At 40.0% G+C, this 17045-nt stretch overlaps 1 protein-coding gene across 4 annotated transcripts in view; it reads left to right on the top strand.

Moving 5' to 3' along the window:
• The window catches only part of LOC122569842, a 300923-nt gene extending 286673 nt beyond the window's left edge, over positions 1-14250 (top strand). For 2 of the 4 annotated variants that reach the window (XM_043731471.1, XM_043731474.1), the window contains exons 14-23: positions 9366-9813; positions 10175-10427; positions 10764-10839; positions 10928-11101; positions 11217-11588; positions 11758-11901; positions 11985-12198; positions 12278-12394; positions 12509-12715; positions 12803-14250. In XM_043731471.1, coding sequence (XP_043587406.1) covers positions 9366-9813; positions 10175-10427; positions 10764-10839; positions 10928-11101; positions 11217-11588; positions 11758-11901; positions 11985-12198; positions 12278-12394; positions 12509-12715; positions 12803-13029 — 2232 coding nt within the window. In that variant the 3' untranslated portion in view covers positions 13030-14250. The remainder of the gene's footprint in view (positions 1-9365; positions 9814-10174; positions 10428-10763; positions 10840-10927; positions 11102-11216; positions 11589-11757; positions 11902-11984; positions 12199-12277; positions 12395-12508; positions 12716-12802) is intronic. The other 2 variants (XM_043731472.1, XM_043731473.1) reach the window with 2 other exon arrangements.
• The last annotated feature ends 2795 nt before the right edge of the window (positions 14251-17045 follow it).

Raw genomic sequence — 17045 nt, 5'->3', positions numbered from 1 at the left:
ATCGCTAGCGATCCTCTGCCAGTAGTAATCACGGGGAATTTTCATGATTTTCTGTAATGTCAAGTTTCTAAAGGTAACCTGATCCTTTCAGAAATTGACGATGACTAAATATTAATCTATTCATCATCTAATCATCTCTCACATAGTTTAAGATATTATGGCTATTTCTTATTAATTTGACACTTATTACTTCAAGAACTCATATTAAGCCTTAAGGACTGTTGGAAAATTTTTCTTAGCGATTATTCATAGTAATAAATGATAGATGTAGTTGATATATGGAATAGTATACACAGGAATGCCGAGTGTGGAAAAATTACTATGCCAATGGATCCGATAGTTCGTATGAATTCAGTTTGAGTTTGTTTGCGAGCTCCATGCCCTTTTCTCCGAAGCTATGGAAAGAACCACAGAACCACAACGACAGTATACCGTGCTGCGGTTTTCAAAGTCCTCTATGGAGTAGAGGCATGTCACGCACGGAAAATAAAGGTGCAAGGGCACACTGAGTGCGTGGGGAAATAGTCAAGAGTCAAATGTGCAACCACGAGAGTGTTCCCTGCTTGACTTCTCATATTTCTCGCTTGAAAATATTGTAAATTACGCGAACGCTTCCTCACGACGTTTTAAGTTCAACGCGCGCAATCTAACTTGTTAATTTCTATTAGGATTCATTAGAAAAAATTACGACAGAAACGAACAGAATGATAAATAGTTGACATTTTTTCGATAAGTTGCGTGATTGTATGAAAGAAACGGTTCATGGACGATATTTTAAACGAGAATTACTCGTGTCACAGTTGTAAACCAGCTAAATTATCGACAAATTGATACAAAATACCGCGAAGTATATCAAGTAACTAAACCGCAACGCTTTCTTGGATAGAATATATCTAGATCGTAAACGGTTGAGTGTCATTCAGATCGTAGAATCTTCTTAACGATCTATGTTCGCGCAACGATGCCGCGCCTGTGTTCTAATAAATGACTCGATGAGACGAACTGCTAGTACATAGCCCACCGATGAGCCATTTGATTCAGATTTTATTCGCCTTGATCTCTTTGCGCATGCTACTTCTTGACGAAACAAAACCTTAATGTTTAAAACCTCAACTAAAAAATAGTGAAATCCTTCGGAGAGAAAAGGATGTCGAATTACAAAGAAATACATTTTCAGATTTTTCCTTATTATTGGGAAGAAAATAACGAGATAACAAGTTCTCGAAGTTTTTGTGTGTAAAATCAGAGTTTCAATAGAATAGAGTAATCTGAAGAAATCGAATAAAGAAATTTAAGTATAACGAACAACAGCCTCCGATGTTTCTTCGATATTGGCAAGAAAGTAATGAGATAACGAGCGACGAAACTTCTTGTTCCATCCGACAAACTCCTTATCCGTGGAGCTGACTTATAAAACCTATAACTCGTGGAAAGGAACATCATTGACCTCGACCGGTAGAAATTTCACATCACTTTCACAGCCTCGACGCGGAAATTTATGTTCGATGTGAATCTTAATGAAGTCGCTTCGGCGATCCTCACGGAATTCTTCTTTGTGATTCCATATATCCCAAGGGCAAAGAAATGATCAACGAATCATAGTAAATGAACGACGCACGCGGAATACGTACTCTCACTTTCGACAATTTCCGTCCGCGCTAAAGCTACATAATTCAGTCGGCAAATAACGCGGCAATTTTCCACGCGTACGCGCCGCAAGTTGCAAAAACTCGTCAGCACGATTTCGCGATTCCTTCCTCGGATCCTTCGATCTAACCAACTGGTGGAACGACTACTTTCAACGATGCTGATCACCGTCGTCCCTAACGCGACCGGCCTCATAAAAATTCCCCGGATCGATGGAATTTCTTCGACCTACGACCTCGAGAAGACTTCATATCCGGAGGCCATGAAATTTCACAATCATTAAGTGACTCTCTACGTGTCACTTTTACTTATTCTATGCTGACACTTTCTGAAATTTAGTTGATTATTAATTTGTTTACGGAATGCGAGGAATTTTTAGAAACCGGATAATTATTAGTCTATCTTAGCGCTTACAATTAGTAACATTCAATATAATTCAATATACAAAATAGTACATTCGAAATTAATAACAAAAGGGAGGAGAATAAAGACACCCTGTTTCTATCATTTCATTCATAACCAGAATTTTGTTTGCCTATCGATGTTACAAAAATGCACAAAAACCGAAAATTTGTATAACCATTCGCAGTTTACGTATAATCAAAGAAAAAAAAAAAAGGAAAAAATAGTAATTGATGACAGCTTCTCAACGTGGTTTAAAAATTGATAAGTACGTAAAACTAGAATTGAGAAATCGAGAACTTCCTAATTAAACTTGACAGCGATCGCTCAAACAAGTAGTTACATAAATGAGTATTTACATGATTTGAAATACGACAGTACAGTAATATGGCATACGTGGTGGATCGTTTCATCTTGCACGTTCGTAAATCTTAGAGCAATGACGGTACTTGGCGTGTGTACAGTGGCATCACGTGGAATTTTCAGCTCTACGTTTCGGGAACGTGTCATAGAATCGCGATAGGAGAAAGTTATCGCGGCAGGTGATTTGTTACCGGGAAGACTGCGTCGTTAGGCTCTGTCAGCCACGAGCTGAGAAACTTCCAGCTGTCCGCAGAGACGATAGAAACAATACACCATGGCGAATGTCGCGATCGCTTTCGTTTTTCCATTTGCAGGGAAGTCCAATGATGGACTACCGAGTGTTGTCTATTTCGAGATGAATTAGTGAATCTTTGACGTCTCTGGGATTATAAGTGACTGCAGAGATCGTTGTTTCTTTATTGTGATACAAGTTGTATAGATATATTGATAGCGAGTTTATCTACTCGTAGCTGATCTATCAGTATTTGAGAAAGATATAAGAGGTTCGCAAAGATTTAATCATCACTTTGATAGTCGGTATTATTATATTATCTGATCTCTAGAAATTTCTATCGTAAATCTATACTTTGATAGGTCTTTAAGGAGAGTAATAAAAAGAAAAATGCAGAATTTCATCGAGCCAAGTGCACTAGGAATCGTAAAAAATTCGATGATTGGTGTCAGAAGATCGTTTCAATGCCAGAAGGAAATGTCTGTCATTGAAGCAACGAATAAATTGCTGTTTAGCCACGCTAGACGTTTCACTTCCGATCGATTCGAACGTAACCGGGCAAGTTCTGAAGAAAATTCCGCTAGTACTTTCTCGCTGCAGGTGCAAATAGTGAGTTCCTAGGCTTGGTGGATACCTTGACCAGAAATCTACGCTTTCACGCTTGTTCGCACTCATAAACATTCACGGCGAATCACTCGTAAAACGAAAGGGTAAACCTCCTAGGATGCCTGGGCAAATGTGCTGAATAATTGAGTTTTCACGATACGCGCCTATTCATCGACCATTCCACAATCGCTGCCAAGACGTAATCATATACAATTATCTCCAAGGATGGAGAAAAATTTGAAAAGCTCACATTTGACCCAATGATCGAAGAATACCAGTCACACCCCGAAAGACATACCTTCGTTTTCGCGCTTTACAGCCATAAACATTTATGTTGAATCGCTCGTAAATGGATAGGGTAAACCACGTAGAATATGAGTACACCGCGTTCAAATACGACGAATAATTAATCTGTCACCATACACCTATATTTATTAGCAATCCTATAACAACTGGTGAGGCATATGAATCTCTGCGTAGCCAAATTGATTGCCTCCATTTTTAAATTTTTAAATTTTTAAATTAAATTAGCACACCTGCTGATATGTAGTACAAATTAAATGCTTTTCTCTGCTTTTATTTTCTAGTCACTTTACTATAGATCTACTCATTCATATTACATATTTCATAAAAGACTAAATAAGGTAAAATTTGATATAGTTTTCCAATAACTGTAACAAGTAAGTGCCCTAACATTTATGACTGGCAGTGTAAGTCTAACGCGATCTGTTTCGTAAAAGACGAGAGAGTGAAAAGGTCACATTTGACACAACGCTTAAAAATACCAGTCGTACTTCAAGAAGCAAATACACAAAATTATGTACCCTCTGAATTGATTCTCCTGACAATCAGTCACACCTAAGAGACGTGTCAACGAACCAAGCATACAGGCAGGCTGAGTTCCCGCCCCGCTGCATTGTCGACTCGAAATTCCGATCGCAGGCGGCTTTCGCGGGACCGGTAAGTGGCACTTTCTTGCATGAAATTCCACGATGGTCAACAACCTCGGTTGCAGTAGCGCCTTTGGTATATCGTATGCCATGGAAGCTCGTTTTTCGTAATTCAACGGGCCGGTTCGGCTAGGAAAACCGTTCGCAACCGGACCTGAGACGACGCACATCTTCTCGACGCGACGCGGTCAACATGTCCGGTTCGTTCGTCGAGATTCTGAAAAGCTATGCGACTACCGGTAGAACAACTTCGCCCGGCTGTACAAGAAAGTCCATAGACGCGGAAGCGCGCTGACACGCGTCGATGATAAACGGGCCATGTCGAGGACGCGACGATTAGGAGGGTTTGATAGCGCTCGAAAGTCGACAAGAGATTTGTGTACTCCTCGATGCATAACTCTCATGGAATGCAACTTTTCTTAATAGAAATATATTTCGTTATTAATTGAAAGTTTTGATTAAGTATGTTAGGATATGGTTCGTAGGCAAATGGTTTCGATTGTAAGAATCCGACCCGTAAAAACCTTTTCTTACGCCATGTTATGTAAATAACCTACTTTTTAATCAGTGTTTTCTCAATCTTATTGTTTTTATAAATGTATGCATCGATGCGGTAATACTGGAATTACGGAAACCACTAAGTGTTTCGGTTATTGCACTTAACGTTCTATCGGATCGTTACATATCGTTTATTAGCTACGTGGCAAGATAGATTGTATAGATTCTACATAAATGTACACTTCGTATTTCAATATGATACTTGTCTACGTGCCAGTAAGTATTCGACTTAAATAATAGGAATTAGCCACTCAAACTGTTTGAAAGTTCAAGATTTATCCTATTACAAGTAAAAAAGAATCAACTGCAAATATCTAAAGAGCTATCTTCAAACGAATGCAATAATTACACAACGATATTAGATCTCGAGATAGGCGATCATAACTTGCAATTTCTCGATTGAAAACAAAAGGTGTATTCTTCTTGTGTAAAACGTCAGACACCAGAACATTTCACGTAGATGCCGTTATAAAGCCATGCGTTTCCAATCGAATCTCATTACACATCACGAAACTAACATTCGAATTCGCAGAAATACTCAGCAATCTCATTAGAAAGTGTAATCCTGTTACACAGACATCATCTTTATACTCTCATGAAGAATCGTCGTGTAAACCGCGAGCGTAGACCGCGTTAATTGACGATTTATCGTGTTAATCGTCGATACGTACCAATTAATGGGCGCACAGGGTTCACTATTTCAATCCGTGATCTCTGTGCACGCGGCTGATCACGTTTTTAGCTAATCTGCTTTCACGCTTCGGCAATTATGCACGACGAGAGGCGCCTTTCTACATTCCGTCATAATAACCAGCCGCGACCTGCTCGGTGTTCACCGAGATTTTCCTGTTGCGTCCACCGATCGAACCTCGTTACGCAACAGCAACCGTAGATATTTGTCGCGTCACGATCCACCGATGACGATCGATGGATCGTAATTGCGGACAGCGTGCATCGAGGCGTTCCAAATACGCGTGCAGATGATGGACTTTTGCCGTTTATTTATGTAACCGGTATGTTTGTTTAATGGAGAGAATTGTGAGGTATATATGGCGAGCAAGAACCGCGGCTAATGATAATATTCGATTATGCCCGTTACGGTGGGAGGAACAGTAGACATAACCGGGAAATGAGAAAGGTAATGCGTATCAATTGCGAAATCTTATGCGCCCGTGTTACGTCTACGGTGATTTCTTTCTTCGAGCGTAATTATAGGGATGGTGGTAACTAATGGAACTCCTGATTAAACTTTGTGTCTTAAGATATGCTATACGATCTTTTCTAGTTACTATCTACCCCTGTTTTTATATCGGTAGAATCAGTGTAATGAGATCGTGAATGGAAGTAATAAAATGACATTATCGATGTAGCCGTATTTCCTAATCGTAGTCTGTGAAAATCTTTAATTAAAACTGTGCTGTTTATAGTTGCATTAAAACCGCACGAAAGTCCCGTCGTTTAGTAACAACTGCCGTAGTAGGAAAAATTTCTTTTAGATGTTGAATAAAATGAATAAAATTTCAAAAATCGTGTTAATAGATTCGATCTGTTGCCCGTTGCGAAAACTCTCCGTTACGCTGATCGAGAGAATTCGAGCAGCGGGTTATCGTGTCTTCAGCAAATTAATTAAACGTTAGTATTCGCGAACGAACCGTGCAGACGCTTATAAATATGGAAATATAGCGAAACAAAGTATGTACGCGCATACTTTCGCGGCGTTCCTTGCGCCAGACTAACGCAGAATGATTTCTCTATCGGGGACACGATAGTATTCTTGATCGCGCATGTATTTCGTGCACTTTCATATTGTTAAATGCGGGCCACTCGGTTTCGTAAAGATGCGGGCAAATTTCTACCCGAATCCAAATCAGTAATCAACCTGAATTTCGAGATTTCCGTTTGGCAAGATCGTAGACTGGCCCACGAGGGAACACGCCCCGCATTGGGATGATTTTGTTGATTAAACGCGACGGTGAAACGTTGTCAGTTTCCCTTGGTAATATTTTACGCACCGTGTCAGCCATTCATAATCGGTCGAGCGGCATACGAGAAGTTCAATATCCTAATTGAAACTTCGTCAAGCGTTCTGGTTCCGTAATAGTTAGTACAGTGGTATTGGCGTATTAATTTTGATTAATGGTTGCCTTGTGTCCAAATATCGAAGTTGCAATTTGCGTAAGATAAACTGTTTTATAATTTATTCGTTGTTCTAGACAAATTATTCTAATAATTACATACGAATTTCATATATTGTAATTACACTTCGGATATTTACGTATATATGACAAATGTAAATATACAAAGATATACAAAGATGAATAAATAAAACAAATGATAGAAAGAGACACAGTACCTGAGAAAATAAGCGAATACATTTTCCGAATGGAAAGCAGGAATTTACAAACGATCGACGTGTCGTGCGAAAGGTCGACGCCGTACTGATTACGATATCGCAGTTTGTATCGGAAACTTTCTGTAGTGCCATCATACCATCGAACAGGTATAACTGAACTTAAATATACTTCGATGAAACGTACTGTCGTATATAAATAACAACCATCAAATGAAATAAAATAATAATCACCTAAATTCTGCTAACGGACTAATGATACTTCTTTTCTAAAAGCGAAGAATTCGAATAGAACTCGGTATTGAAGTATTATATTATGAGACTTCTAATCGTTACATCAGATCGAAATACATAATATCCACTTACGGAAACTTCTAATCTTACGTAACTGACTCATAATTTCGATTATTCCGTGAACGTAATATTTCGCCACGTATTTATAATTTTTGCAGATTTTTGCAAAATCTTTTAACATTTTACGACTAATCTGACATGCGATCACTGAATACTTTTGCAAATACGTAACGAATTGTGCGTACTTCTGTTGCATCGAATGTTCAATAACATACCAGCGATATCGATACGGTTGAAATGAGTAATTTTAGAGCGTTGTTTGTTAACGATGCTCGTTAGCTACGGACGAACTTCAACGATATTCTCGATATACTTCGTTAACGTGCACCGTTGCACGTGTCGCGATCCTCCGTTCCAAGAGCAGAGAGAACCATTTCCGACGGCTTAAGAAGGGATCCTGCCACGTGTCCAAGAGGAGGGGGTAGATACAGAAAGAAGAGACGAGGTATTTCTTCCCCTAGCTTCGGGATCCTGTACCAGTGATGCTTTTAGTCAACCGTGAAGCGCGAAACGTAGAAACTTTGATCCAAGTGTACTTCTGTCAACGGAAATGGAACAATTCGTCGCTCGAATTTAATTTTCTAAATATTTTGTATCTCCGGTGATCCCCCCAACTTTTGGAAACTTTCAGAAATTGCCTTGATCAACCCTGCAAACTCATGATTGAAGTTCGTTCGTTAATCGCAATACTCACGAACAAGTACAAAGTATTCGTTCGTTTAGGAAATCAGTAAATTTATGGATCGTATTCGTTAGAAGAAGAATATTGAATCGTCAAGATCACGAACCGAACGGTTGCACGAGGCATCTATCTTGTTCATAATTTGAACATATGATTCAACCCGTGTACTGTGAAACGTGATGCATTTTCGACATGGCCACTCTACCGAAATTGTCCTTGTTCCAGGATGCTACCAATCCATGTCCAACGGGATTTCACGCTTCCACGATGGCTGTTACATATTACTCGCGTAAGGGATAATGGTAGTTATTCCAGCGCGACGTATTGAAAATCGATCGCTGAAATCGAGTATTTTTGTTGAGTCTCGTTGGATACCATTGTATTATGTCAAAATCAAAGTATGATAGATATCGCGTAAAACATTTCATCATTCGAACAATGAAAATCATCGTAAATTTCTGAAACATGAGAACCTGTAAATTTTTCTGTAAATTTTTCACGTTCTAAATTAACGTTATCCATATAAATATTTGCTTGAAATATAATTTATATTCCTTGGGATAGAATAGTTCATCATAGGTGGACACTCTGTAGGCTATAGATTATAAATGGAGTAGGTTTTGTGTAAACAGTCTCCCATTCGCTCCATGCACAAATAGACAATGTCCTGTAGCGAAGAGCACGAGCTCCCTTGCTCATCACTACGTTCCTTTCCCCATATGTCGATTTATGGTCCCGCCATTAGGCACGGTTCCCTACTGCACCGCGGGAGTTCCAGTTCGATTCGCTCAGAACAGGATATCGTTTCCACCGAAGAAGCAGGGTCTTTATTGTTCTCTTTTGTTACGGTCAGACCGATGAAATAGTTTCGTGTGTTTACACACAATATCGTATTCATGGCAAATCTGAACAAACACAGTTCTAGGGGAATCGCATCCGAGGCGAAACAATAAATCTAGAAATAGCGTGGAATCACATGGTCGTTTGCTTTATCTCTTTGTTTTATAGTAATGAATCTTCTCATAGTCATATGTTGATTCAATGTGTATATATATACTGTGAATGGAGTAACAGAATTATTTAGTATAATCCACGTATAATTTTGACACTTATAAATTCTTTTGCGGTAAACAATGGTGTATTTAATGAATTAATATCTCGATCATAACTGACGATTAGAATAACGACGAAGTATCACCGAATTATCATTTTCTGTTACAGAGACATCTTGACAAAGGAAGCGACCTTGCCGAGGCGGCGAGTGCGAGCGGACTTCGCGAACTCGCGAGATCCTTGAAGCATCACCTTCGAGGATTCGGTTCCCGTCTGGAGGACAGGCGCGAATACCTCGAAGACACGTCGAGATGTTGCCTGCTTCAAGATCGGGCGTACGAGTGGGCCCAGGAGGCTCGTCTCGCTGGCGAACGGGGGGCCCAGCAGTTTCTGATGGCCAGACCACCCCTGCCTCCCGAGCATTTCACGGAAATGATGGCGCTCGCCGAGAAGCTCGGTAACGAGATCCTCTTGGAACAATGCCGCATCGCCAGGAACAAGTGCGCGGAAGCGCTGGAAATGGCGAGAACGACTTCCGCACCCGGCAGTCCGGCCAGGAGGAGATCCTTCGCCGCCTCGGAGTCTGCTACCTCCTGGGAGGACAGTTTGACGAAGAGTACGTAGACCTCTTGCTCTTTACTATCTATCTACTTTATGCTCACAATTATATGCGTTAGAACACATAAAATATTATTCTTGTTAAGCAGAAAAGGATATTTTTATTTAGATAATATAGAACGATCCATCATTCACGGTATAATTGTGTTCTAGACTTAAAATTGATAAAAATTAAGTGCATGTGAACGTCCATTTATAAGTCGTATAACCTTGTCCGCGTTTAACGTTCGAAACACGATATGAAAACTATACCGAGATAAAGCAAAAAGAGTACAAGCTGAAAATATTCCAAGATTCATTCACTTACCCCGATCGTTCCTCGGAAGTGTCTCCACTGCAATGTGCTACGACTGTTCCAGGAACTTCGTGGGATGACAGCGACAGCAGCGCATCGTACGCTTGTCCCATGGAGAGCGTCGGATCGGCAGGAAGCGGCGGTCGACCGGTACTGGACAACATCGCGGAGCTTCGAGAGAGCGCCGAACAGCTACTCGATTGCTCTCCTCCGCGAACGCCACCCCGAAGCCCTGCTCCACGAAGGCTGGTCAAGCCACCGGTGAACTCACACCTTCACAGAGCTGCCAGCATTGCTCCTGGAATGAAGGCCAAAAAGTACGTAATAAAAATTCTGTTTTATTTCAAAGTAATATTCTTTTTACTATTCTATTAGTCTCAATGTATATGCATGTGCTGTACAACTGGCATTGTTATTATCGCTAGCCTGATTAACATTCTCGTTAAAAGCTTTTCACTAGGAATATAAAAGTTCCTCAATGTGTTCAAACCCCGTGTGAGAGATAGCGGGTTTCTCGTTACGTTTTCGATTCTTTTTCCGTGTTCCTCGGCTCAACCTTGCTAACAATACTTATCTATAATAATTCTATCGTGCGATTATACGGAATTGTTACATGCGCGGCAACATGGTTAACGAAGAATTTCACCTTGCAGGACAATACTTCTCATAATGAGGGAAATGATACAGACCGAGCGGGACTACGTAAAGTCTCTCGAGTATATAATAGAGGTAACTGTTTTGATTCGTATCGCTTAACATGCGCGTCGCATCGTATTTTGCTGATATCGCGATTAACGTTTATCACTGTTTTTAAAAGAATTATATTCCGGAGCTGGTGAGGGAGGACATTCCTCAGGCGCTCAGGGGACAACGCAACGTGATCTTCGGTAACGTCGAGAAGATATACGAGTTTCATAGTCAGCATTTCCTACGGGAACTGGAACAGTGCGAACAGTCACCAATGAACGTGGGACAATGCTTCCTCAGACACGTGAGTCTTTTTCTTTCTTTCAAATTCTTTCCTAGATCTTCTCTTAAATTTATCTTCTTCGTGTTGAATGTTTTACTTTACTGATCATCGCTTTTGCTTTATATTCACATTGCAGGAGAAAAAATTCTACCTTTATGCACTGTACAACAAGAACAAACCAAATTCCGACTCCCTGATGGCCGAGTACGGCACCGCGTTCTTCAAGCAGAAGCAACTCGAGCTTGGTGACAAGATGGACCTTGCTAGTTACCTACTGAAGCCGGTTCAACGAATGGGAAAGTACGCGCTACTGCTACAGCAGCTGGTCAAAGCGGGCACCGATCTCTCGGAACAAATGTCCGGTAAAGACGAGAAGGATGAGAAGGACGACGGTATGAAACCGATGGTCGAAGGGGAGGCGGACTTGAGGGCGGCTGAGCAGATGGTACGATTCCAACTACGTCACGGGAACGACCTGCTGGCGATGGATTCCCTTCGAGATTGCGATGTATGTCCACGTATTTAATATGCAATACTATTCTAGAGACGCGATATTGTAACTAAATAATAATGTAATAAATAGTAGAAGAGATAATCGTGTCAACAATGGCAATGGAGAGTCGTTCTTTGTCGTAGTAACAGGATTCTATAGACGGTAAAATTTACGTAAATTGTAGGTGAACGTGAAGGAACAGGGCAGACTACTTCGTCAAAACGAGTTCTTGGTATGGCAGGGTAAAGGCAAGAAATGCTTGCGACAAGTTTTCCTGTTCGAAGACCTTATTCTCTTCAGCAAAGCGAGAAGATTCCCCGACAGAAAGGTGAGACAACTGTTTAATCTTCATGTAGTTTACCGATCTGCTCGTTGTGTGACATACAAATGATGGGTTGCTTGCTTTTTCAGAACCTCGATATTTACATCTATAAGCACAGCATCAAAACGACGGACATCGGGTTGACCGCCGTGATCGCGGACTCACCAACGAAGTTCGAGATTTGGTTCCGCAAGAGGAAACCAGGCGACACGTACACGTTGCAGTGTGCAAGCGAGGACATTAAGAAAGCCTGGACGGAGGAACTGAGCAACCTTTTATGGAAACAGGCGCTGCGAAACAGAGGTAGGCTACATTTTGAAATATAGCTTCCTACAACCGTGTTTGCGGGCCGACTTAACGAGAACGCCTTTTGTGACGACAGAAGTGCGCCTGGCAGAGATGTCGAGCATGGGCATCGGAAATAAACCTTGTTTGGACATTAGGCCTAGCGCGGATCAGATCAATGATCGTTCTATCAGTGTAGCTCAACTCTCGAAAAGTAAGTATACGATCGATTATTTTGAATGGAATGATCTTTCATGACTTTAAATAATCTTAAATCACCTACGAAGGAAGATCTGTATAGTTATTAATTTAATTGCTTGCTATTAAGCAGCACCTAGATTTAGAAACTCGATAGCGGTATCAATGTCAGAGGACTCGGGACGCTGCAGCAGGAGGCCGCACAGTGTAATTTCCGTAAGTTCGTCATCGAGTAGCGGCGGAAGTAGCGGCCCTCCGACGACGTTGAATCTCGGTTTGGATACAAGTCCTCGACCTCATCATCGTAGTACTACGCTCAACAGTCAGTGCAGTGTTGGTATGTGTATAACATTCTTTCCATATATATTATGGTGTATTAGTTTCTATAAGATTCCTGTCTATACTACCATTGTGTGGATTGTAGAAAGCGGCATAATAGCCGATATTTCAATCGTTTCGGATGATGGCGGCGATGGAACTGAGAGAAGTCACTGGAACTCGACTCTGGAAAGTCCCACGTCCCATCTACCAACGACGTCGACGCCTCTCCAATCACCGACCAGCGCAACCGCGACAGCAACAGTTACCTCGGCTTCTTCGTCCGATACAAATCTCGCCCCTTACGACCAAGACATGTCCATTAATTTATAAGTGTCACCCCTGAAAAGGGCGGCACGGCTCTGATATAAAAGAGTATATATTATATACATACGTGTTGTCGATTCACTTGCAAGTTGTCTTATAGTGAATGCAGTGTGACTCACTCGAATTGCATAAAATTTTTCATTGGAAAGTGGCGACGATCACGTGCGTGTAACTGAATAGAGAGTACTAGAGCGCGTATTTTTCTTGGGCAATCGTAGTTCGATGAATGACCACGAGCTATAAGATGGCATGTAACAACGCCGTAAACACAGTCCAATAGATCGCTGCATTACGCTTATCACGTGAGTTCCGTCACGAGCGTCTGTTGCAAAACGTTTAATGTGAATCCTGTTTTATGTGACAGAGTTCGCAAAGAGGCACACATACACATACACAGACACACCCTAAACACCCATAATATACCTTGTGTCCCAGAGAGCTCAACTTTCAAGTGAATTTATCTTTTGATACGCTTCGAATTTCATTGATCTAGGCGATCGCATATATAGTTGTCACGTCTGAATTTTATAAACCATTGATTTTTCAGAAGTAACGGCGACGTGTATTTTCTTATACTATCTCCTCGAATCCACCAACGTGCTCAAGAGAACGATCATAGATACAGATGTGTTCCGACAGAATCTATATGTGTATGGCTGCATGCTTCACGATGTGCTGCAGTGTCGTAAACAGCATACACCGGTTGCCATTAACTCTCATTAACATTGGCATTCCTGATCAATCAGCGACTGAGAATATTATCTTGGATTTACCGACCATTCGTTTATGGTACTTTTATACTTTATTTATATGCGTAGTGAATAAATATCGATATTCCATGTCCACATTGTGTTCGCGCTTATTACGAAATGAGGACGTTATCGTTAAATAACGTCACAGTTCGAGAATACGCAAATTATCTTTTCCTTTCTTTTTTTTTTGTTTTTTTTTTTTTTAATGAAACACCTGAAGACTAGTTCTCGTTTCGTCTTCTCTTCAGGTATTCCATTAGTTGCCAAGATCATTGTTCGTTTCCTTGTCGAATGCGCTTCTAACCATAAATGAACGCATCCCTTCAGGAATGTCAAAACAATGCGCACACATACATACCACTTTGTAATATAATGTAATATTAAAGGTTTATACGACATAGCCGCAAGTAATATAACCGATAGTCTAAATATTATTTCCAGATTATATATTAAATATATATAATATTATATTCTTTTTATGTCAGTCATTTGTAAAACCTTTTATCACCTGTAGATGTAAATCTAACTCTGGCCTGTACACGAAAGCCAAATTCTACCCTCACTTTTTTCTTTTTCTTTCTTTTTTTTCTCTATATTTCTCTCTTTTTTTATTTACAAAGCAAAAGAAGTAACTTACGTTTGAGCGATGTTTCTCTCTCGTTTCACTATGTGGACGTCTTAGGGAAGCTTAGATTGAGCTTAACTGAAGACCCTTCATACATAACGCGCATTTCTCATGCCAATTTCTTTTCGCTCGAGAAGCTTGACGTTTGTAACTGTGCAGGTTCGATTATGGTTCGTTGACTGATGCTTGTAGCACAAAATGGAATTCTTACATCGCCGTAATATACAATCTCGTTGTGCTGTAATTAAATAGTATATGCGATAAAGAGCTTTGCGTCATATTCCATCTAAAAACTTCAATCAAGAGCACACAATCACCTGTACAGGTTCCGACCAACATAGTCACGTGCTCATTGAGCTAGCGACCGAAGAAAGGAAAATCACGTTGGTGCATGTAGCAATCAGCAATTATCCCGTTATATAATTCTGTATTGTTACGCTGCTTTCAAGCGAGTCAGTCGATCAAGCCATTGTTAATGCCAAGGTCTGCCAAGGTATTTTGAATGATACCTTATGGACAGTGACCAAAACTTCGTTTAGTTCGTAATTTGGGGTCGATCGAAAAAGAATTAAGGTATTTAGAAAACGTAGTTGTAGACGATAGTTCGGTATGAGAAAAATTTATGTCCCGGCACAGTCTGATGCACTCCCACATATCGTTTACTTTTATTTGCAAGTCGTACTTTTAGTTGTATTATACCACACACACCGTGATTCATTTTCGAGAATCGAAATTTATCGAACGTTCGATATATCGAGATCGAGGAAGAAAATTGTGAGCATGCCATATAAAATCGGTGCATCCGGCTGAGCATCCCGCTCTTCGAAAGTGACACTAAGCGAGACAAAAAGTAAACAATTTTCTATTTTCTCCACGATTCTTTGTTTGGTATTGCTTTTGAATTTGGGATGTCGAATTAAACGACGAGATAATAAGGGATAACACGGTACCTTAAGATACCGATAGTCACTTAATTGTACACGCTCGTAGATATTTATTAATATTTTTTTAAGTAGATCATTTTAGTCTATAGATTTAAGTATTCGCATCATTATAACGAAATGTATATATTATATATTTACATTAATAACATGATTATTTCAGTATTGTACTGTGTCTAACACCGATGTATTTTATTACTTGCTAAATATACCGTATTGGGTGCCTTTTGTAGCGAAGTTAAACCTTTCATTTTTATCTCGTTGTCCTATATCTTATTTTTAAATTAGTGCTGTATTTAAAGAACGATTACTTACTTTACATTACTGTTATCTCAACTTCTATTACACTAGGAAGCAACAACAACTTCATCTTTATACTTGTCCTTGCGACGACAGAACACTCAAGTAACATTCAAATCTCATCAGTCAGTCTATAACACCTCGAGTCAAAGGACATTTCAAGGAACCTCAAGAGTCAGAAGTCAACAAGTCGTATACAGTCAATCGACAGAAGACACCATCATATGCGGCAAAACAAACGGAGTCTCAGGTCGTATTCAGTCGTAGTTATCTTTTCAAACACTCATTCTTGCATAACACTGAAGTTGTTGGATCGTTCAAATATATAATAACCTGTTAATCGTAGCGTTATATTCAATTAATCACCCTTATTATCGCACAAGAAATAAGGGATCGAACGATTCGTGGCGTCGATTAGTCAAATCGTAACGGGAATTTACGACTCCTGTTGAAGTGCTTCTTCGAGATCGCGTCTCTCCGAGAACGTCCGAAAGTTCAATTACGTATACTCCAAAAATCGGCGTATAAAATTTAAGCATGACACGCGGCAGTAGTTTGAAAGTGATTTTATAGTAGTAAAATGATTGAACTGAATATATATGTATATCACGGATTAAGAAGAAGGTAAACGTGACATTAAATGGGATTTTGTGCCTTAGGTTCTGAAATACCGACATGGAACAAATGAAAAAGAGTGTTTCTTACGCTCTTTGCGATTTGATACGATAAACATAGAAGAACAAAAGGTTGCTTCGATTTCATCGCAATTCAATAAATAATAAACATAGCGATGAACCCAATACATATAACTATAGTCCTACTGACCATAACAGTTGCTGGCACCGATGGACTTTAGCTTGTCCCGTACCTCAGTTTATCTAAAATATAAAGGATCGAAGTTGACAAAAAGTTGGCCCGAATAAAATCTCGTTTACTTATCTGAATCGTTTCAAAGTGATCTTCGATTTGATTCGGCGGAAACGGATGAAAGCTGGTAAGTGCCCATTTTATAAATATAACTCTTTTTAAATGTAATTTATTTAGAAACGACAGTGGTTTGTTAATGCTGCGGAAATTTCGCTGATCGAAGAAGAGGGCGAAAAAGCACCCTGAGCAATGAATGACCTCAAGTAGCAACGGCAGTTATTTGATAAATAAAAAAGGACTGTGTTCGAATATATGGCGTTAACTTTTAATAGGAAAGTAATTTTCACTGTGAGAACTAGTGAAAGGACTGGAAGGGAAAAAACATGCTGGTCTATGCTGCTTCTCTATTTAAAATTGTTACACTTTAACAAGTCTTTGAACTTGCCATTGGCGTGTTCGCAAGAAAGAGGAAGCCATTAGAAGACTGAGAAAGTGCAATATAAAGAAAATGTCACTCGAATGCACGAAGCTCAATGA

The sequence above is a fragment of the Bombus pyrosoma genome, linkage group LG7, assembly GCF_014825855.1.
Source record: "Bombus pyrosoma isolate SC7728 linkage group LG7, ASM1482585v1, whole genome shotgun sequence".
NCBI classification, from domain to species: domain Eukaryota; kingdom Metazoa; phylum Arthropoda; class Insecta; order Hymenoptera; family Apidae; genus Bombus; species Bombus pyrosoma.
This window is presented reverse-complemented; position numbering and strand designations above follow the sequence as displayed.